The sequence below is a fragment of the Bos grunniens genome, chromosome 25, assembly GCF_055505025.1.
Source record: "Bos grunniens cultivar Pamir isolate PY7600 chromosome 25, Bosgru_T2T1.0, whole genome shotgun sequence".
Lineage (NCBI taxonomy): Eukaryota > Metazoa > Chordata > Mammalia > Artiodactyla > Bovidae > Bos > Bos grunniens.
This window is the reverse complement of record NC_141189.1, coordinates 21,452,381-21,475,487: the sequence shown is the minus strand read 5'-3', so window position 1 is coordinate 21,475,487 and position 23,107 is coordinate 21,452,381. Positions and strand designations below refer to the sequence as shown.

Sequence of the window (23,107 nt, the reverse complement as noted above, 5' to 3'; positions counted from 1 at the left end):
GCAAGATGCTGCTTCTGGTGGTGAAATGCATGTGTGGAGTCATGGGAGAAGGAGCGGGTCTATACTTTTTGGAACACTGAGAACACACCATAATGAGCACAACTGGTGGCAGTTGTCTTAGTCTAGTTGGTGGTTAGTTGCCAGAAACAATCCACTTAAGCTGGCAAAAACAGGGGCGGGGTGCGGGGGGGGTGGGCTTCTGATTAAACAGACACAGGTGTATTTGATGGAGTTTCAGGGTAGAAAAAGGGGGCCAGGTTTCACAAGGGACTGGAACCTGGAGCTGGACAGCTTGCCAAAATAAAGACCACTATTCTGTCTGTCTGCTACTCTACCACTGAGACAGTTTCTTATCTGTCCTTCTCTCTGTACTTCTTCTTCCCTCTTTTTTCTTCCTGCTGTATCTTCCCACTTTTCTCCTGGAGCCAACTTTGCTGCCTCAGCCCTTTAATTATATCACGTCTTCTTTGAGGTTTCCAGCCTAAATACCAATCAGAGATTTTAAATTGTCCTATTAACAAAATCTTTGGTTAGAGTGAATCTGATTGGCTTAGTTTGCAGTTAGGTGCCCACCCCTAGTCTACAAACAGCTTTGACCCAGAGGGTATGGTCAAGTCAGGCTGACTGATCTCTCAGTGGGAATAAGGATTGTCAAAGAAAAATTGTGGGCAGGGCAGGAAGACTGCCCTCTATGCTTGATATGGAGTATTCTCTTTGCCTCCCTCTCTGCTTGCTCTCCTGGCTCCTACCCATGGCACCATCTGCTTCCCATCCAATAATTCAACAATCATTTATTGAGTGTTTTCCTTACGCCAGTCACTAGGTTATAATCTGGGCATATAAAATATGGATAAAATGGGGTCTCAAAACCTAGTGTTAGAAATAAAACAAACAAGTGAATGTAACAAAAAAGAGAGATTCACAGGTGTATAGAACAATCTAGTGGTTACCAGCGGGAGGGTGAGGAGTGAGATAGGGGATGGGGATTAAGTACAGACTACTGCATATAAAATAAATAAGCAACAAGGATATATTATACAGCACAGGGAATATAGATAATATTTTATAAACCTCTAAAATTGTGAACTACTATGTTGTATGCCTGAAACTTATATAAAATGAGCTACACCTCAGTTCAAGCAACAGCAATCACCACCACCTTGTGGTAGAAATTACTGACTCAACAGCTACTATAGCATATAACGCTGCAACAGGATAGCCACTGTGTACTAGGGTACTGCTGACCCTGGGGTATGGGCATGGCTAGGGAGGAACAGAAGAGGGCAGTTGATTCAGACAATAATACTCGGATATATATCATGCAGGAGTCGTCTGCATTTCTTGTAGTGATGCTGGACTCGAGGATTTCATTACATACAAGAATTGGAGCAGGGAGTCATTGTATATCATACGAAATTCGAATGAAAACTTTTGCTCATGAGTTCAGAAGGTGCTTGAGGGGGAGCCAGAAAACCTTTTCATGATTTCATACAGTAACTGGTGCTCTGCTGGAATTGTTGACTCCACCTCCTGATAAAGGCATTATTGGGCTGGATATGGTCCAGGAAGAAGACTGAAAATGAACAGTCTTTTCAGTGACTGGAGGGATGTATAAGTAAGAATAGTCCACATGTGGCAGCCTGGATGGGAGGGGAGTTTAAGGGAAGAATGGATACATGTATGTGTATGGCGGAGTCCCTTTGTTGTCCACCCGAAACTATCACAAAACTGTTAATTGGCTATATTCCAATATAAAATAAAAAGTAAAAAAGTAGTCCTCATGAGAAATACAGAAATACAACACATGCATAGAAGGTGAATGTCGATTTCCTCCCCTGTATGTCTCAATACCAGAACCAGAGAAGAGTAAAGAGTTTTCAGTTTAAAATTGAAGAGTTGACAGCCTGCTATAGACTATGATAAAATTAAGGAATCCACTGTTACCCAAGGGGTCTAGACTAAAAATGCAAATAAACTAAGGAAGATTTAACTAAGTTACAGGTGTGTAGAAGACAGGTATCATCTCTGATAAAATATTTCTGACAAAATAGAACACAGGACTGGAAAGAGCCAGTGAGTATCCAGCTGCTTTGTATTAGTTCTAGTCCCAATATTTTACATCCAAGAACTGAAATTTCTTGGAAGTATGATCACAGACCACTGTCAGTTACATTTGAGGAGTCCTGGAGAATGTGAATCATGTCACAAGTCTAGAGAAACCCTACTAACTCCTTAAGTCTTGGCTTAAATGTCATTTTCAATTAAGCTTTTACCAAACCTCCAGTCTGAATAAACTCTTTTTGTCATGCCCTCATGATGTGTTATTTTTCCTCTGTAGCCCTTATCACAGTTGTAACTAATTACTTATTTAATCATTTATTTAATCTCTCTTCTCCTGATTGTAATCTCCTCATGGGCAGGATCAAGTCCCTTTTGCTCGCCATTGTATTCCCCAGTTCCTAGCATAGAGTCAGGCAGTAAAACCAGACAATATATAAATTTTCAGCATGTTGGGAATTATATCCCATGAACATTACATCAGTCCCCTGAAGCATTATAGAGAAGATTAATGAAAATGTGATCTGTGGGCATTTTCAGAGGAGGCTGGAATGAGCAAAACGTTCATTTGTTTTTATTTGATGCTAGCTTTTCTAACTTTGAAGGTCTTGCCCTTGCTTTTTTGCTATTTGCTTCACATTTCTGTAGTCTAACATTTCTGATTTCGGTTAGTAGTCACATGCATCTTCTTCAATGTTGCAGAATTCCTCAAACGTGAGGATTCTTTCCTTGCTAGGGGCAGTCTTATTAAGACAAGACGGAGTTGCAGTTATGATCTTTAGTTTTATAAACCTTGACCAGAAGTACATCACCTTGACTGTTCTTTGTTCTCTTTCTTCTATAGCGTTGCATTTTTTCCTTTACATATTGGGGACCACGTCTTTATTGAGGAAGATTGTGTGGTCAACGCAGCTCAGATTGGCTCTTATGTTCACGTTGGCAAGAATTGTGTGATTGTGAGTATGCTGACTTGGCTGGCTGAGCAGCCTCACTCCCCTTTGAGCTCCTGTCCCTCCCATCAGTGGGCCTTTGCTTCTGTCATCAAGCAGGGTAGAAGTTTTTTCTGGTCTACTAGTTTACCAGAATTGTCATTAAATTTGGAATTCTTCCTAGGCACTAGTAATCATGGCTAACCTTTATGGACTCTTTTGTATATGATGTTAAACTCTTGCCTTTGGTTATTTCATTTAATCTTCACAACCATCCAAGGATGATAGACTGTAATTATCCCTATTTTCAGGTGAGGAGACTGAAGACCTCTGATATTAGGGGATTTGACAAGGCTAGTAAATGCTAGAGTTGGAATTTGAACCCCGGTGGTGTGAGTAGCCATGCCACTATGTGGCCTCCCTGTCACCTCACCTTGAGAATCTTAGAGTCTGGTGGGGTGAGGGGATCTTGAAGGGTGAATCAAAATTGGTTCGTAGACAAGAGGAGAGAAAGTGTTTCAGGGGAGAGATTGGCATGTGTAGGGGTCACAGTCACCAAAGGGCATGACGTCAAAGGAGCTGCACATGGTTCAAGATGCTGGGCCTGCCAGGTGCTAGTGGGCCTCTCGCTCAGCAGAACCTGTAGGACACAGGTCCACAGGCGCCATGGCATTAGTTTGTTAATGCCAAACATTAACCCAGCCAAAGCTTTCCAAGGCTGAATTTCTTGATATTTCTTAGATGAAGAGGTTGATTTCAGTTAGGATTTCTGAGTCCATCCTGATTGAGAATGATCAGAGGCAAACTCCCTAAATTTTCAGGGAAAATATTTCCTACATTTTATATTTGTCCCTCAGATTCTGGGAAAACCAAGACCCCTCTCCTGTTTTTATTTTTTTCACTAAAAGCCATTTACTTTTATTAATAACCATGTATTAATTTCACACATAGTTGAAATAAAACCTTTTATAATCCACAGTATGATCCATGATTAAATACACATCAAAAGTACAGAGAAAGATACTCATTTTTTGATATAATGATGTGAGATTTGTGACTTTTAAGGCTTACCAAACAAAGCCTAGGAAGCACTTAGCAAGCATGATATACACTAATTCCATGCCTTTTCCAGGAAGGGTTTCTAATACATTTCTAGGTTGCTGCTAAGTCGCTTCAGTCGTGTCCGACTCTGTGCGACCCCATAGACGGCAGCCCACCAGGCTCCCCCGTCCCTGGGATTCTCCAGGCAAGAACACTGGAGTGGGTTGCCAGTTCCTCCTCCAGTGCATGAAAGTGAAAAGTGAAAGTGAAGTCACTCAGTCGTGTCCAACTCCTAGCGACCCCATGGACTGCAGCCTACCAGGCTCCTCCGTCCATGGGATTTTCCAGGCAAGAGTACTGGAGTGGGGTGCCATTGCCTTCTCCACCCTTTCCTGTTTTTATTTTTTATTTTTTTATTTTTATTTTTTTAAATAAAAAATACTCCCACCCAGACCTCATGGACAGACTATAGGGCAGAAGTGATTTACTTGAAAGACAGTCAGGAGGAGGGAACTGTGTGCTGCTCGGGCAAAGGTAACAGGTGATTTCTGGGATAATGTGCTAGTCTGGGTCCTTCCCCCTTTCCTGTTTTTAAATGGCTGCTCCTATTAACACAAAGTCAGCTCTCTGCTCTGGATAAAACTCAGACCCTAAAGTATGAGAAAATCTGCAGAAACCATGCAGTCACTTTCCAGGAGCCATGAGGCTACAGCAAAGGTGGACAGTGCAGAGAACCATGTTGCTGAGAAAAACATTCCAGTCTGACTTGTTACTCAAAATTAAGGGGAGCAGTTGTTTTGCCAAATATTCTCTGGAGGAGTTCCTTAATATGTATTAGAGACAGAATGTCTTTGGTTCAGCCTGATGTTGAGGAGAGGGAGAAGATAGTGAAATCCATCCTCTTTCCTCACTAACTGCTTGATTAGAGGAGACTTTCCAAGCCAAAGCTGAATTTTTCTGATATTTTCCTCAGTAATGTGAAGACATAGCATAGTAGCCTAGTCCTTTGGGTCCAGAGCCAGATGTCTGAATAGTTAATATCCAAATGCTATTCCCAATGCTTAGGAAATTTTAGTCCTATTGTTCAGTGTCTGCTTTTTATATCACTTTTCAGTGCATCAACTCCTGGTATTGTCATTGTTTGGCACTGGCTGTACTTATTTGCTGAGCCTTTACAAATTCTCAGGAGAAAGATGCTTTGAGAATCTCAAAGCTAGTAGGAACTCTTTAGAGTCCAGCTGTCCCCATGACACATCCTTCCTGCAGCATCTCATGTAGTACTGTAACTTCTGCTTGGAGATGGGAAGGTATGAGTGTTAATCAGAATTGCCCAAAAGTCTTCAGGAAAAGCCTAACAGGCATTACGGGTCAACTGTTACCATGCCTTAAGGTTTACATTTATCTTTAATCTTAATAGCATCCTGGCAGGCTTGGTTTTACATGCTGTTTCACAGGATGGAAGAAATTTGCTAAATAACTGGGTTAAAGAGATATGGGACTTCCCTGGTAGTCCAGTGATTAAGACTCCACACTCCCAATGCAGGGGGCACGAGTTTGATCCCTGGTCAGAAAACTAAGATCCCACATGCCATGCAGTGCAACCAAAAAAAAGAAGGAAGAAAAAAGAAAACAGCAAAAAAAAAAAAAAATAGGAGATAAGGGTAGGTGTAATACCAGCAACATGTAGTTCTTAACTCCTTCTTGGAAAGTTCTCCAGGAAAGAATAAAGAAGCAGTTACAGCTGTTTACCTCCTCAGCTATTGCCAAGTCATTCATGCCTAAGAAGTACCTGCATTTTTTATTTTGCTGCTGTGGAATCGACCAATTTACCCAGAATTCTCTGAAACCCAAATGAGCACATTTCTCTGAGTGGGCAGAATGGCTAACTAGACAAGCAGGTGCCCTCCGGCTGTTTGGTAACCGAGGTACACAGTGGGAAGGCTCCTTTCCACTGCTCTTCTTTTCCAGGGCCCTTTGTCTGTGGATCCCTGTCTGTGAGGGTATCCTGCCACATGCAGCACCTCATTTCCTTTTGCTCAGTGCCCCACGTGCTTGGTCTGGGTTTTTAGGAGCCTCAGCATCTTAGGGAATCTTTGAGTTAATTTGGGAGTCACCAGGGGAGCTGGCCATCTGCTCCATTTTCGATATTGCCAATAACAGGTGATTCATGGAAGAGAGTTTTCCAAGGAGAAATGAAGATATGCAGTCATAACTTGCTTCTGACCTAAAGATGTTGCCCAGCTTGGCTATTATCCACCCACCTGGAGACAACTGAAGAAATTCAGACCTTCGAAGTATAAGCTTTTTAAAAAATTCATTTGGCAATCTACCCAGGAGCTCTTGGACATACATATGATTTAGGTACTTAGTATTGGGGGAAATTTTGAACACAATGAAATCAAAGTGTTTCCTATTCTTTGGTAAAGTCTGAGATCTAGATGGGTTAGCATTATCTTGGTATTTGTTATGTGTTCCACATCCTCAGCCCAGTATGTTTTATCTGATATTCTGACCAGAACACGAGTGAACTATAGGCTTGGATGATGCAAATGCAACTGGTAAAGACCAAGACTTGCATTTACTCAGCAAGTCGTCTGAGACACATTGTTGTTCAGTTGCTAAGTTGTGTCTGACTCTTCCCAAAACCGTGGACTGCAGTACACCAGGCTTCCCTGTCCCTCACCATCTGAGTTTGCCCAAGTTCATGTCCACTGAATCAGTGATGCCATCCAACAGTCTCATTGTCTGTTACCCTCTTCTCTTTCTGCCTTCAATCTTACCCAGCATCAGGGTCTTTTCCAATGAGTCAGCTGTTCACATCAGGTGGTTGAAATATTGGAGCTTCAGCTTCAGCATCAGTCCTTCCAATGAATATTCAGGAATGATTTCCTTTAAGATTGATTGGTTTGATCTCCTTGCTTTCCAGGGGACTCTCAAGAGTCTTCTCTAGCACCACAGTTCAAAAGCATCAATTCTTCGGCACTCTGCCTTCTTTATTGTCCAGCTCTCACATCTGTACATGACTGCTGTAAAGACCGTAGCCTTGACTAAATGGACCTTTGTCAGCAAAATGATATCTTTGCTTTTTAAACACACTGTCTAGGTTTGTTATAGCTTTGCTGCCAAGAAGCAGTCTTTTTCTAATTTCATGGCTGCAGTCACCAACCGCATGATTTTAGAGCCCAAGAAGAGGAAATCTGTCACTGCTTCCACCTTTTCTCCTTCTGTTTACCACGAAGTTTCGGGACCAGATGCCATGATCTTAGTTTTTTAATATTGGGTTTTAGGCCGGGTTTTTCACTCTCCTCCTTCACCCTCATCAGGAGGCTCTTTAGTTCCTCTTCACTTTCTGCCATTAGAGTGGTATCATCTGCATATCTGTGGTTTTTCTTGCTAAGGGAGATGCCAAGTGGAAGGTATCTGAGATATAGCTTTAACCATATACAGAAGCGTCTCCTTTTCCTTAAGTCATGAAACACGTGACTCTCCCAAACCTTATTTCTTGCCCCCAAAATGCTGTGGGTGATGGCAGAATTGAATGACTACCTAATAACTACCATTTACCCATGGCAGAATAAATGAACTGTTAACTTCATACTCAGAAGAATTTCCCAAGACTTGTCCAGTTGGAGTTTACAAAAGAACAAACGGGCTTCCCTGGTGGTCCAGTGGTAAAGAATCCACCTGCCAATGCAGGAGACACGGCTTCGATCCCTGGTCTGGGAAGATCCCACATGCCGCAGGGCAACTAAACCCACGAGTCACAACTACTGAGCCTGTGCTCTAGAGTCATGAGCCACAACTATTGAAGCCCATGTGCCTATAGCCCCTGCTCCACAACACAAGAGAACCCACTGCAATAAGAAGCCCATGCACCGCAACTAGAGAAAGCCCACACACAGCAACAAAGACCCAGTGTGGAAAAAAAATAAATGAGTAAATAAATAAATCTTAAAAAAAAAGAAGAGGATAATAATAATATACCTTAAAAAAAACAAAACCAGACCTTAAACTGGTAGGTGCAAAACAAACATACTGGCTAATGTGAACCACAGTCACAGAAGTAGATCCTAATTTCATACACAAATGGCTCCAACTGACATCTCAGTTGATGTCATGTGAATTAATCTCCTTCCTGTTTTTAGTTTCCTCTGGAAGCCTCTCAGGCAGGTCCTTTAGTGATGGAAACCAGTGGCTGGTTCAAGATTCTGTCCTATCCTCTAGAATCCTTACTAGAAAGAGCTTCTTTTCCCAGTAGTCCCAGCAGAAGCCCTGACGTTGAGATTCATCACGGTTCATACACCAATTCCCTAAACCAATGGCTGCAGCCAGGCTTGGGGTTTAGAGTTTGGGATGAGAGATGAAGCACATGAACTGAAATAGGGATGGGGTGATATCCAACAAAAATATAAGTTCTGTTACAAGAAGAAAGGGAAGTGGATGTCGGACAAGCACAACAACAGATATCCACTAAGTAAAAGCAAAGAAAATTAAACAGAATTCTTGAAGATCAAATTTCATATAGTCTGAAATGCCTAAGATAGCCTGAACTGTCCCTAGTGTACAACCCCCACTTCAAATTTAAACACACACAGGACTCACACACACACACACACACACACACACTAATGTTTCTACCTCACGTTTGTCAGGTACCATCTGTGGTAGGGATTGTGGCCAACACTTTTGTCCCTGACCATGACGATTATAGGCTTCCCTGATGGCTCAGACAGTAAAGAATCTGCCTGCAATGCAGAAGACCTGATTTCGATCCCCTGGTTGGAAAGATCCCCTGGAGAAGGGAACGGCAACCTGCTCCAGTGTTCTTTCCTGGAGAGGTCCATGGACAGAGGTACCTGACGGGCTGCAGTCCATGGGGTTGCAAAGAGCCAGACATGACTGGAAACTAAACAATAACACAGCAGACAAGACAACTTGTACTCCCATTTCCTGGTCTGTTTCCTATTAACAAGATTTTAATTTCAGGGGCGCCGGTGTGTGCTGAAAGACTGTTGCAAAATTCTCGACAACACAGTATTACCCCCAGAAACTGTGGTCCCACCCTTCACCATCTTCTCAGGCTGCCCAGGTAACCCGCGGGTGTTAATTATTAAAACTAAAGTTTATTTTCTTTCACAAAAGTCATGCATGCCTTTTCTGTCTCTTAACAGTATGTTAGTCTAGCTAACTGAAATACTCTTCTGATACGGAGTACCTATAAATGCTATCCAAAATAGAACTTGTATCTTTTTACATGCATAATTGGATTCATAAGGAAATTATTAGGAATCAGAAGCAAAGTGGAAACTAAATGCAGACTTTCAAGGATGCTTCAGGTGATGCCATCTCTATAGTTGTATGGTTTAGGATTTGATGCTCATGTGGGATGAGAGATAAAGCCTCGGATCCACACAGGGCAATGAGATCCTCTTGAAGGGCTTTCCCTCAGTAAAAAGTTGATGGAGGATGAATCTGCCCCCAACACAGGAAGAGTACAAAGAAGAGTGTCTGTCTTGGCCTGGGCTCTGGGTGGAAAAAGAAAGTCTCTCCAGATGATGGCCTTACCCTCACAATGGTTGGGGGTTTGAACTTGTACTTCCTGCCTGCTCAGAAATGCCCTAACTGAAATATTACCATAAAACATGGCCAAAGACCAGTGAGAGCTCTGGGATACCCAAGAAAAGCAAATATATTATCATTTGACCTTGGTTGATGGAATGCCCACAGGCAAAGTCCTTATGAGCTCAAGAGATGCAGATTATAAATGTGGGGAGACTGAAGCAATCCATGCTTATTGTTGAAAGCTTGGAAAACACCGAAAAGCAAAAAGAAAAAGAAAAACCTCACATTCCCCTACCCCTACCTCAAGACAGTCTCTTTTCTTCTACCTGTTGTTTCACTCAGTGGAAACCTCCTAGAACATACAGAGGTACGTGACAGATTCACAGATGGAAGATGATATGAAGAGAGAGGATTTGACAGTATATGGTATCTAGCCACTGGGTGGTTTAATTGTTTTTCCAATATAAAAAAAATCTCATTACTCAGATCATTGAATATGAATTTCAAAGAGATACATAAATCATCCACTAAGATTCTTTGGGGAGGAAATGAGCCATTCTGCACTTTCATGCATCTCTACATTTGCAGAGGAGGAAGAGACTCATTTAGTAATTCTCCCCATACTGAGTTCCCACTGTGAAACAGCTTAACAGTTCTTAGCAAGTGCTAGATCAGAACAGTCTTAATTGTTTTGAGTGGTTGTGAGACAAACGTCTGATCTGAGGTGAGAAGTATGTTGTTGGAAAAATAGTTTAATCTCCTCTAACTTATTCAAGGCCCTTAGAACCAACTTACGATCTTTGAACATTGATGGCAGATTGCAGGGAAGCACTTCTAGGTATTTGAAATCCCAGTAAATTCTGTGTGTGGAGGTTCTGCCTGGGATCTTAGAGATCATTGTGTAGGTGAGGAAACTGAGGCCTGGAGAGGTTGAATTGTCCAGGGTGTCAGTGCTGGTTAGCGGGGAGGCTTTGACAAGCACTTAAGACTCCTTGTTTATTTATTTATTTATTTTTATTTGACTACTCAGCTTATGCAATCTCAGTTCCCCAACCAGGCACTGAACCTGGGCTAGGGCAGTGAAAGCAGCAAGTCCCCTAGACCACCACGGAGCTCCCAAGACTCTTTGTTTAGAGTCTAGTACTTTGCACTAGCAGGGTACTTCTCATGTTTATTTGTGTAGTTTCACAAACAAATGCTAACCATCTAGATACTACTGTTGACAACCTCCCTCTTTAATCAAGAGGCGTGGGGTGGCAGGAAAACTAGCATATTTTTGGAAGGCTCCCCAGAATGAAAGGCGAGGCATCCAGAAAGATTCTAAGTTAGGAACCAAAAACTCAGATGCCCACAGGAGCCAGACAAAATATGTAAATAGTTGAAGAAATTGCCTATCATAGCTGTTTAAGCATACAGGCATGATATTATGTGAACTTCTGGTGTTTCATGAGGAGCTAAAAATCTGGATTTTTATGTGTTGAGTACCAGTTTTTTTTAGAAGATTAAATACTGTACAGATTCAATATATATTTGGAAATCTTAATGCGCTGCTAATTTGTAAAAGGTGCCTGCAAGAGTTGTGTATTTTTTTAAGACCATTTTTTCATTCCTGTTTTCTCTGTATGTATACAAGAGTATATGTGTGTGTTTTTGTATGTTTATGAGTATATGCATATGTGTGTTTATGTATGTATATGTATTTATATATATAATATGAAACTTTTTATATATATAAATAGACTCACACTCTCTATTCTGTTAGGAAACTTGCTTCCTTAGTATATCTTGGGCATCTTTTCTTGTCAGTATGGAGCAATTTACTTCATTCCTTTTAATGGCTATAGGGTTTGCATTGCATAATTATCCCATAATATAACCAATCATCCTCTGGTTTAATGGATCAAAAAATGTTATACTTGGTTTTTTATAATTAGAGACTTCGCTGCATTAATGCTTTTGTATCTATATTGTGCAATTGGGCAAGATTATCTGTGGAATAAATTCTTAAAAGTTGGATTATCAGATCACAGGGTATGAACTTTTAAGTTATGCTAGTTATTCCTACATTGCTCTTCAAACTTATCTGTGTAAGTTTATACTAATACCATACTGTGTGAGTGCCTCTTTCCTGGAAATTCTTCATTAAGTTTCCCCCATCTTTTGTCTATTTGGGCATTTCTGTTCTACTCCCATCTATGATTCGAATATAACTGCTCAGGCCTTGGATTCAGTTTCATTGTATGAATAGCAGGGCAGTTTCTCCCCTGAAGAGCGCTCACCTTGGCTTGCCCCACAGGCATCACCCCAGAATCCAGGGAATAGATGAATCCTTGCCTGGAACAGCCTCTGATGTAGTCAGATTTCCTTAACTCTTCAGTAATGTACTAACTTCTTTTACTTGGAATATATTTCTGCATTTTGAGAACAGTATTATTCCCCACTCCACCCCCAACTCCCTCCACACACAGATTCATATTATCTTGGATATATGGTCAGGAAATATTCTGTTAGAACCAAAGATGGAAAACCTAGTATTTAGACATTTGCAGCTAAAGAAGGCTTCTAGAGGTTTCAGCAGAAGTCAGAGCTGCATGTGGGCCTCCTCTGGCTCCTTGTGGTTGACCAGGTCTTTCTTTCCCCAGGACTCTTCTCAGGGGAGCTCCCAGAATGTACCCAGGAGCTGATGATTGACGTCACCAAGAGCTACTACCAGAAGTTTTTGCCCTTGACACAGGTCTAATGTCTCTGCCTTGTGTCTCGAATTTGCTTGAGCTCTGAGATGAACTTGGGGACAAAGTGAGCCAGACAGCATCTACAAAGAGCTCTTGTGTCTTTGACACCTCCCACCCTCTTTATTTTTTATTTTGGTTTCATTCTTTAGAATTTCTCAGTCCTCCCAGGCTCTAAGTTCTTAAGACTTTACTAACAGAATGACTGGAGGGTTGTCTCCAAATGCTGTGCTTAAACTGTATCTATTCACTGTCACTCTGTACCATGATGTGGGGAGCACAGACTCATCTGTTCCCAGCACTCCCACCCCTTGGCCCTGCGGACAGCCGGATGGAGCAGGGCATCTGTCCCAGCGGGGAGGTTGTGTGTGGCCCGTGGCCATGAGCTGCCACAGTGAGCATCACTGTTGGCGTCCCTGCTGCTCATGCAGTTGGCCAGTTGCCACAGCTGCTTGTCATCTGCAAAAACACTGTTTGCCACTTTTCAGAGCCCAGATTCCTCTTGGCTACTAAAACTTGAAGGGAGGGTGGTTAGTATTTCTCTTCTTTCCAAAATAACCTGATCATCTTAATTCGGGGTGAATAATTAAAGACTTTCTAGCCTTCTATTCTAGGGCCTTGGCTTTCACTAAAAGCTTAGTGAAAGCATCCAGAAAGCATCCCGTAGCATCCAGATTTTATTTTTGCAAAGTCCCAGGTTTAAGTCTCCCATGTGGATGGACTAGACTGGCAGCCACTCCTTGTCTCATGGTATTTAGGGGAAGCAGTGTATGCCTTATTTCACTGGAGATGTAGCATTTTTGACACTTGCTCCTTGGCCTGGAACCATTCAAACCACACTACATTTGCCATAAACCTCACAGTTCAGACCAAAATATCTATACTTGGGCCCAATCTCATATGTACATGGGGGCCTCTTAAAATCATTCTGGGGGCATGGAACCCCAAGGAGTAGACAGAGTTGCCAGTGCTATCCATATCTTCTAGGTAATATCTCAGCCCTTCCCATTCTGCTCTAGTAGGAAGACTTAGAAGTGAAGGCCTGAAAAGGTTGGCCTTGCTCGATGCTCTAGTGCTGCTGTGAATGGGGTAGGACAGTTCAGCCTCAAAGGTTAGAATCTAGCAGCAGCTGTCTTGACTTAACATCGGTCTGGGGTTTGCAAAAAGAACTGTATGTAGTCATCTTTGCTAGTTGAATGTAAGACTGCTTTCTGGTTTCTTATTTTTTATGTTTGTACATTAAAGGCGTGGCACATGAAACAAGTCATTTGAAGATGATCACTGTTCACCTCCAGCAATGGCGACCTCTCTTCCTTGGGCACCTCACTGTGTTCCCGGTGTCCTCCTACAGACTTTGTAGTCACTTGCCTACTTAGAGCTTACACCAGCCCTATAAGCTGGATGTTATCGCCACTTCACTGGTGAGGATAAAAACTCAAAAATGTTAGATAACTTGGTCTAATTGGCATGGTGAAGGAGTCACACTCGTGTGTTTGGCTCCACAGCCCACGTTCTTAAGCTCTGCCCCAGTGAAATGGGACAGTCCACTGCATCCTGTGTCATGCCAGCAGTCTGTGATGGTTGTAGCTTTTTGGGGAGCCATATACCCTAGCTCCTTTCTCTTTTTGGACCACCAAAAAGGAGGATCTTGGAGTTGGCAGAGCTTAGATGTGCCCTTAGCTAACTTCTTGCTCCCTAGAGAAAATTTCCAGGGCGTGTCTGATAGATTCCCTTCCAGTGCATGTTTGAATACCTCCAAAAGGAAGCTTGCCACTTGACATGACTAACTGTCCGTTTTCTTCTTTTATTTACTTACTTTATAACTGACATGATTTTTTGACTATCCATTTTGTTGATGAACAACCAAAATTAACAGAAAGTGGGGTGTTTCTTTTCCTGAGCCTTCTAAAAATCTTTAGGTAATTTGAGCTGTTGTCGCTAAGTCGCTAAGTCATGTCCAACTCTTTCGCAGCCCCGTGGACTGTAGCCCACCAGGCTTCTCTTGTCCATGGGATTTCCCAGGCAAAAATACTGGAGGGGATTACCATTTCCTTCTCCAAAGGACCTTCTTTCTCTTCCTGACCCAGGGATTGAACCCGCATCTCCTGCATTGCAGGTGGATTCCTTACTGCTGAGCCCCTAGGGTAGCCCAAGTAATTTGAGTACACAATTCCAAAAATCCTATCCAGTTACTAAAGAAAGGACATACAATGTAATAGATTTTGCCAATCCAGAATCCAGTCCTATGCTCTACTTCCCACAGGCAACCACTCAGAATAATTTTCAGACTGTTGTACCATTAGTCTGTTCTTGACATGAACAGATACACACGTCCACACCAGCCTCTGTACTCATACGGATGCACTATCCCACATCTTTCTCCTTTTACTTAGCAATATATCTTAGAGGTCGTTCCATTTTGGCACATACAAGTGATAAAAATGGCAGTTGTTAACATACATGTTGTTTACCATATACCAAGTACTCTTCTGAGTTCTTTTTTTGGCTCTGCCGGGTCTCAATTGCAGCACGCATGTGGGATCCTCGGTCTTCGTTGCAGCACGTGTGGTTTTTAGTTGCAGCATGTGAACTCTCAGTTGTGGCATGTGGGATCTAGTAGTTCCCTGACCGGGAATTGAACTGAGGCACTGTGCATTGGAAGCTTGGAGTCTTAGTCACTGGACCACCCAGGAAATATCCCTCTTTTGAGTTCTTTACCTTTATTGACGCCTTTAATCCTCACAGTATCTGTGAGATAGGTCCAGTTTTTCTCCCTAAGGAGCAGAGATAAATTGTCCAAATTTCTACATCTACAATGGTGAATTTAGGCATTCTGGCCCTAGAGCTCATACTTTAAATCATTATGCAGAATCCTTCCATGTTCTAATAACTTTTGCAAGTGCAAGTGAAAATCACTCAGTCGTGTCCAACTCTTTGCGACCCCCTGGACTATACAGTCCATGGAATTCTCCGGGCCAGAATACTGCAGTAGGTAGCCTATCCCTTCTCCAGTGGATCTTCGCATACCAGGAATTGAACTGGGGTCTCCTACATTGCAGGCAGATTCTTTACCAATTGAGCTATCAGGAAGCACAGTACCTTTCATTGCCCCAAATGGAATCATTTGGCGAGCCTTTGCTGCACAGAAAGCATTTCAGGCAGGCAAGGAAAAGAGGGTTGGGACTGGGTATTGTTGGCCCATCTGCAAATATCTGCCATAGGCAGGAAGCCTAGTGCCCCCTCTGAAAAGATGGTCTCCTGGCCCTGGGCCCTGTTGTAGCTACAACTGTGTTCTGACTAGTTAAGTGGGAGCTGGTTTCTTGAAAGAATTGTCCTGCTTGTGGCCATTAAATGGTGTCTTACAGTTCCGTAGCACAAGTTAGCAAGCTATAAAAGAATATACAAACTAGATTAGATAAAAATCGAATTTCAACGCTTTGTTGCAAGTGGCAGAAATCCAGCTTGAATCAATTTAAGCAAAAAAGGGGTTTTATTGACTTACATAACAATCACAGAAAGGACCAACTTGAGAAGCAATGTAGTGTGAACCCTGGGCGAGTTACTTAATCTCTCTGTGCTTTCGCATCATAGGCTATACAATGGGGATCATAGGCTGTAACAGTGGGGATCCACAGAGTTGGAATGGATTAACGGAGGTTTTTACTACCTCAGTTAATGGATTAACTGTAGTATTTACTACGTGTAAACAGTAAGGGCAATTCCTGGTGCTTAGAAGCACTCTGTAAGTGATCAGCTATCATTGTAGGGACAACCCTATCCAGAGATACAGGGCTCTTTCCTTTTATATGTTTTTCATCTTTACTTTAGTGGAGGTATAGACTGCGCTGTGGTGACAAAGAAACCATCAAAATACAGAAGACTATTTGAATATGAGAGAGAAGGTAATTTCGCTGACCTCACAGTGCAGGGATAGGCAAGTGGTGCAGCAGAGGTAGGTGGCTGGGCTCCACAATGTCATCAGGTACCCAGGCTCCTACTTTCTTGCCACATGACCACATGTAACTGCACAGGAGGCTGTAAATTTAGTGTCTAGCTGGGCAGCCAAAACTCGGAGGAAAAAGGTTCTGGTAGTAGAAGAGGGAGAGAGTGGACCTTGAGAGTCAGCAGGCAGACTCTCTAGGCCTGTGTGTTGGTTCCTTTTCTCCTGCTGCACATGGTCTTGCTCCACACATTAGGGCACATGGCAGCTGACAGACCCAGCCTTGCATCCTCCCAGCTTGGTGGCCCTGAAAGTTTTCTTTCCTCGAGTTCTAATTTGGACGTGAGTCTGAGTGAACTCTGGGAGTTGGTGATGGACAGGGAGGCCTGGCTTGCTGCGATTCATGGGGTCGCAAAGAGTTGGACACGACTGAGCGACTGGACTGAACTGAAAGAAACTTTCTCATCGGGCTGTCATGAGCCCCCTGTGACCAAGAGTGTATGGCACTATAATTAACCTGATCTGGGTCATGACCTTTCCTCCCCTCCCGTCCTCAGCATTACAGAGAAACAGCAAAGCGTATTTCCAAAACAAGGTGCTGGCAAGACAAAACACTAGCTACTATAATTAGTAAGTGAGTGTTTAATTACGGACTGATACTGCTTTAAAGGTGTTGACAATCGTGTGTATCCTAGGAAAAGCCAGCTGGACTCTGTCTCCATGGTGGCTCTCACCCCAGGGGCAATCTGTCACCAGACAATTACTTTTTTAACCCCAGAGAAAAAGTCTCTTTGTCCTAAGAATACTCCCAGAAGAGCGAGCAGGTGGAAGAGACATGGGTTGGGACGCTTTCCATTTGACTTAGGGCAGAGAGGGGATTATCGGCTCATGTAGCTGATGAGGCCAAGTCTAGAGCTGCCATCGAGCTGGATCCCAGGACTCAGAACTCACAGGGTCACCAGGGACCTGACTCTCTTCAGCTCTTGACTCTGCTTTCCTTTGAGTTGGCTTCATTCTCCAGGCTTCACAATGTGACCCTGCAGCTCCAGTTATTGGTAGAAAGAGCTCTCCTTCTCCGATAAGACCGTGGACCTAACTATCACTAGCCCAGGATGGAAGTGTCCAGCCTCAAGTAACCACTGTGGCCAGAAAGGTGGAATTCACTGATTGGACGGGCCCCGGGGCACGTACCCATATGGATTGGGAGCTGGTGCCTGGTGGCTGTATTTTACCAGAACAGGAGATAAATGAGTGCTGGGCCGGAAAGATTCTGAGGTGTCTAGTTCAGACCTTTTCCCCTTCTCCAGATTTCTTTCTTGCCCAGCCTTACCTCCTGTCCAATCTCTCATTACTTTTGGTCTTGGGAAATACCTCCTGAGGGGTATCTTGGCCTGAACTGGGGGCACTGTTGCTGAGCCAAAGTGGAGTGTTCAAGAAAGAGCCATTTGGAGGATGCTCCTCAGCCCGGATGGGCTTCCTAGGTGGCTCAGTGGTAAAGAATCCTCCTGCCAATGCAGGAGATATGGGTTTGATCTCTGGGTCAGGAAGATCCCCTAGAGGAGGAAATGACAACCCACTCCAGTATTCTTGCCTGGAAAATCCTACAGACAGAGGAGCCTGGCAGGCTACAGTCCATGGGGTTACAAGAATCGGACATGACTTAGCGACTGAGCGCATATGCACTTCTGCCAGAAACTGCTTCCCCGTGAACCTCACGAAGGGGCCTTTTTCCGAGTCTAGGTAGAATTTTAATTACATGCCTGTGCTCTTGTCTGAACCCACACTAGCTGTGAACTCCTGAGGAGTCAGGCGTGAGCCTGTGGTTTTCCAGCACATGGGGTGATTACCTGGATTTGAGTCCCCCAACCTCTGGTCCCCACCCCACCCCAGAGAAGTCTCATGTTGCAGGATCCTGGGTGCAGGGAACAAGGTTGACTGACTGACTTATGAGCCTTCTGTTGGCCAGTTCTGTTTCACATGGCTGCACAAGGCCCTTGTGGTTTGTTGGGGTCTGTGGTGGGTTCTGAGTTAGTTACTTCTGCATGAGCCAGTTCACTCAGAGCTGAGACCACAGTTACTTTCTTAGTCACTTGGGCCCATCTGGGTGATAACAGACTTGGAAATGAATCAGACAAACATTGCTGCCTTTTCCACATCCTTGGAAATTTCTCAGCTATAAAGCAGGGATCTTGGTGGCTCGGGAAGCTTTCCTTGGTGTCTGGATCTGGCTGGTGAGCCCACAGGGTGTCCAGAACATGGAGCTCCAGTCCCATTCTGACTCGCTCTCAGCCATTACGGACAGATTGCATCTATCAAAGCTGAGTGGTTCTGGGTGGTCACATCAAGCTGGCTGGTCTCCTAGTGGTAGCTGCTATAGGGCTGTAAGGCCCCTGTAATGGCAACGACAATGTTAGAACAGTGTGTTCAGAGGCGTGGTTATTTCAAAACAGGTGTCGGCAAAATGTCCTGCCAACTTGGACCAGTTCCCATAAGTCCATGATCACTGAAACGCTTCTAGAGCCCCAGTGATGGGCTGTGCTTTCGTGCTTTTGCTGCCCTTTAGGGCTTGGGGCGGGGCCGGGGGGGAGGGGGGCCTGACCACATGCTGCAACACTTATTTATTCATTTAACAAATACTCACTGAGCCATGACTGAGTGCCAGGCGCTGGCCTAGTGAAGAATAAGACAGAACCAGTCCCTGCCTGTAGGGATCTGACGGCTTAGCCTGGTAAACAGAACAGTTCTCCAGTGGAGGCATGAGGGGCTCTTCTTGAGGGTCACCATAGTGGTGAAGTGTGGGTGTTGGGGGCAGCAGATTGAATCCCAGCCCTGCTGTTCTCTAGCCATGTGAATTTGGGCTAGTTATCTCACCTTGTGGAAACTCACATTTCTCATCCTTAAAATGGGGAAGATTCATAGGGGTTATTATAAGTAAATGCATTCATACATGTAATGCATGTGTAGGGACTCAGGGTGAGCACTCAGTAAATGGTAGTTATAACTAGTATTATTAGAAATGATACATCTTACAGTATATGGGTGTGCCATACTATTATGTACGCCTGTGAGCATGCTGGTCACTTTAGTTGTGTCCAACTCTTTGTGATTCCATGGACTGTAACCTGCCAGGTTCCTCTGTCCGTGGATTCTCCAGGCAAGAATACTGGAATGGGTTGCCATCCCCCGCTCTGGGGGATCTTCCTGACCCGGTGATCTTGTGTCCCAGCCTCTTATGTATGTCTTACACTGTTGTTAGGAAGTGAACCCTTTATAGTGTAAGGTGCAGCATTCCTATATATTTTTAAAAATTTAAAGTGAAATTAAGACCATCTTTCCCTATCATCTTTCCCTTCATCACAAAGAAAAGGCGGGGCAAAGAAATCACCCTTCCTTGCTTTGTATCTGTAGGGTGGCAGATGCTTATTAGAAAACCTTTACTCCTCCCAACTGTCAAAAAAAAGTAGGGATTTTTACAACCCATCATATAGTGTCAAGGAGGCCAATCTTAAGAGAGGTTAGGTAAATTTGCCCAATATCACATAGCTAATAAATGGCTGAGCTGGAATCAAAGCCAAGTCTTATCTGGCTGCAAAGTCCATGTTTTATGCAGCAAAGCCCTTACCCTGAGGACTGCACTTGCTGCTCTGTTGGTTATCCCTTGCTTTCTTGAAGTTTGTGCTGCATGTTGGCCACACCTATTCTCGTTATGCACTCTGACCTGGATCCTAAAGTGAGAAGAGGCGGCCCAGGACATCCTGCTTCCCCAAGGAGACTGAACAGCTTGTTCTGTACCTCCAAGGCCATTGGATACCAGGCAGATGGTTGTGCGTACGAAAATCATTCAAGAAAGAGACACAGGAATGGCGTTCACTCCTCTCTGACTTTGATCCTAAGTCTGAAGCCTGTGTGGGTTTTCTTGGCCCTGCCAACTTTTCTTTAGCTACATTCATCTCAGCCTTTCATATCTGCTGGTTGGACTTTCTGGTTTTTGATGAAAGTAGCAAGAGGCTGAGGAAACAGTATGACCAGAGGAGAGGGGAGAAGTATGGAAATTCGAGAGGCCCAGGAACTGGAAAGTCCTGTTGAAGACTCCGAGCTCCCTGGGATTAGGTACAGGTTCTTTTTATTTCAGTAATAATAACAACATTATTCTAAGAGATTCCTCTTAGAATTTCTCCATGAAAACCTTAGGAGATAGGCATGTCTTCTCCTAGATAGAATCCTGGGAGAAAGGCACCGTAACCATCCCTGTTTTATAGACCTGGAAATTGAGGCAGAGAGAGGTTCAGTCACTTGCTGAAATCACATGGTGTTTGAACCCGGGGTTTCTTCAGACCATGAGTTTAAGCATGTCATATTGCTTTTTGGTAGGAGTGAATGAGTGAGTGAGTGAGCTAGTGAACCAAAGGAGTCTGGGATTTGGTTCTTTTTAAAAATAATGTTATTTATTTATTTTTGAACTGTGCTGTATCTTTGTTACTGTGCACGGGCTTTTCTCTAGTTGCGAAGAGCAGGGCATCTACTCTATGTTGCAGTGCTCAGGCTTCTCATTTCAGTGGCTTCTCTTGTTGCAGAGCATGGTCTCTAGGGCACACGTGCTCAAGTAGTTCCAGTTCCTGGGCTTTAGAGCACAGGCTCAGTAGCTGCAGTACACGAGCTTAGTTGCTCCGAGGCATGTGGGATCTTCCTGGACCGGGGATCGTCTCAGTGCCAGTGTCTCATGCATTGACAGGCAGATTCTTTACCGCTGAGCCACCAGGGAAGCCCTGGGATTTGGTTCTTGCCAGAACAACAAGGCCCTGAGAGGCAATGTGCCAACAGGTATGCTTTGGAGTCAGCAGATTGAGTTGGAATTCAAGCTTGCTACCTCCTGCCTGCATGACCTTAGGCAAGTAACCTGATGTAGAAGTGCCCATTTCCTTATCTTTAGGTGGGAAAAGTAATCCTTTTCTCCTAGGGTCTTTGTGTGGATTAAATGAAATCATCTCTATAAAGCTCTTAGCCCCATACCTGGAATATAGTAAGTTCATAAAGGCTCACTATTAGTATTACTATTACTGATACCATGCAGATAGATTGTATTAACATGAAACAGTTGCAGCTATATAAATTTGAAACTCCCTGTTGATAAGGACTAGAAGGGAATATGAAAACAGTTGTTAAAGGATGGCTGAAAGGGAATTAAAAGTTTCTTTAATGCTTCATAAATTTTTTAGTAAGTGTTCCTGAATGAAATAAATAAAACATACATGCAGTGGGTGCTCAACAGGCCTTTGCATGTATGAATGAAAAACAGTCTTAACTTTTTAAATTAAAAAAAAAATTTTTTTTGACCATGCACTGAGGCTTGTGGGATCCTAGTTCCCCGACCAGGGATTGAACCTGTGCCCTTGGCAGTGAGAGCTGGGAGACCCAGTCATTGGACCACCAGGGAATTCCCTAATTTTTTTTTAATTGGTTGAATCTGTTGCTTAAAAATGTATGATAGTGGATACCCTTGGTGGGGGGGTATTACTGAAAGGGGGCCTGTGCAGGAAAGAGTGAACACTGCTGGCCTGAGATGATAACCCTGTACCTTGCTGAATTTACTACTAGGGGTTTGAGTACATTTGCAATGAGAAAAAAAGGGAAGTTTTTAAAAAATGGCTTTGTATTTTGTGGCCATTTTATCTGGAGATACGATAAAATTGACTTATAATGTTACATGCTTGTAATTCCATAAGTGCTAGTGGAGCCATCTCAAACATACAAAATTTAAATTAAGAAGGTAGTGGTGGGGTATAGCTTCCTTGCTTTTCCTATCCATAGGTAGGTTGGAATTTAAATTCTTTGGATTTTAGAACCAGAACAAGTCTCCATACCTGATGATTTTTGCTATGATTTGTGTCTGTTGAAACCTCTGCAAAGAGGGTGACAACATAAGAAGAGAGGCACTCTCTGAATAGAAACACACATTTGGATTTTGAAAAAGCAGTTAGTTAAGTTTCTCATTGGCCCTTGTTGAAATCAGATGTCTGACCCTTAGAGGCTGATGATTGTTCAGTCTGATATGCATGTTTTTGAGTGGGTCAGTTTGGACTCTGAGACTGACAAAAGGGGTACCATGCTGTCTGGCACTGCAGCACGCCTTTGTTGAAGAAAAGTACCCACCTTGATTGGAATCCCCAGTTCACTGACCCTCGTTGCCTGGACCTCACTCTAAGCTGAAACCTGATGCTGGCTGTCAGTTCACTCTCTCAGCTTCCCAAGGAGCAGTGCTGAACTGAAAGCAGACCCAGGCTCCCTGCGCAGAACTCAGGCGGACGCGGGGACCACTGGAGATTTAGGGCCCCTCTCTGGAGCTCTGAATGATGACAGCGTACATCGTGGATGCTGGCTGTACCAACCGGGTCACATACTAATGCCCTCAGGAAGGAGCCATTCTTTGATGGGACCGTCTAAAATCAAGCTGCTGATCAGCTCTTTTATGTCTAATGCAGAGGCTGATTGCATCCTGACTTGTGATCTCTGCCAAAACCTGCAAGTTGGAGGAGGGCACATCACAGGGACTCTGACCGCAGGCCACCTCCTGCTTTTGACATATCAGATCGGGGCCTTCCCTGGGGGTGGCTCGATGCTTTTGATTTCTGTGCTCAGCCTCCTGGGTGAGCTGCAACTTTACTACTACGGGTTGATAGGCTTACTCCGCCTCCTCACTTTCCCCTCTGTACACACACCTTGTAAGGTAGAGTGACTACTCCGGTGTAGCTGTCTCTGGAAAAGGACTGATCTTTTGTAGGCTGTCTCTGGGGAAAAGGGGTGGAAGGTTATATAAACCCACTATGAAAATTTTTACATTGAGGACTTCA

General features: G+C 43.6%; 1 protein-coding gene across 2 annotated transcripts in view; it reads left to right on the top strand.

Moving 5' to 3' along the window:
* The window catches only part of DCTN5 (dynactin subunit 5), a 40,064-nt gene extending 16,957 nt beyond the window's left edge, over positions 1 to 23,107 (top strand). The window contains exons 4-6 of one of the 2 annotated variants that reach the window (XM_086375307.1): positions 2,903 to 3,014; positions 9,015 to 9,117; positions 22,739 to 23,107. In XM_086375307.1, the coding sequence (XP_086231433.1) occupies positions 2,903 to 3,014; positions 9,015 to 9,117; positions 22,739 to 22,992 (469 nt within the window). In that variant the 3' untranslated portion in view covers positions 22,993 to 23,107. Of the gene's footprint in view, positions 1 to 2,902; positions 3,015 to 9,014; positions 9,118 to 12,232; positions 13,583 to 22,738 lie in introns of those variants that run through there. The other variant, XM_086375306.1, reaches the window with a different exon arrangement.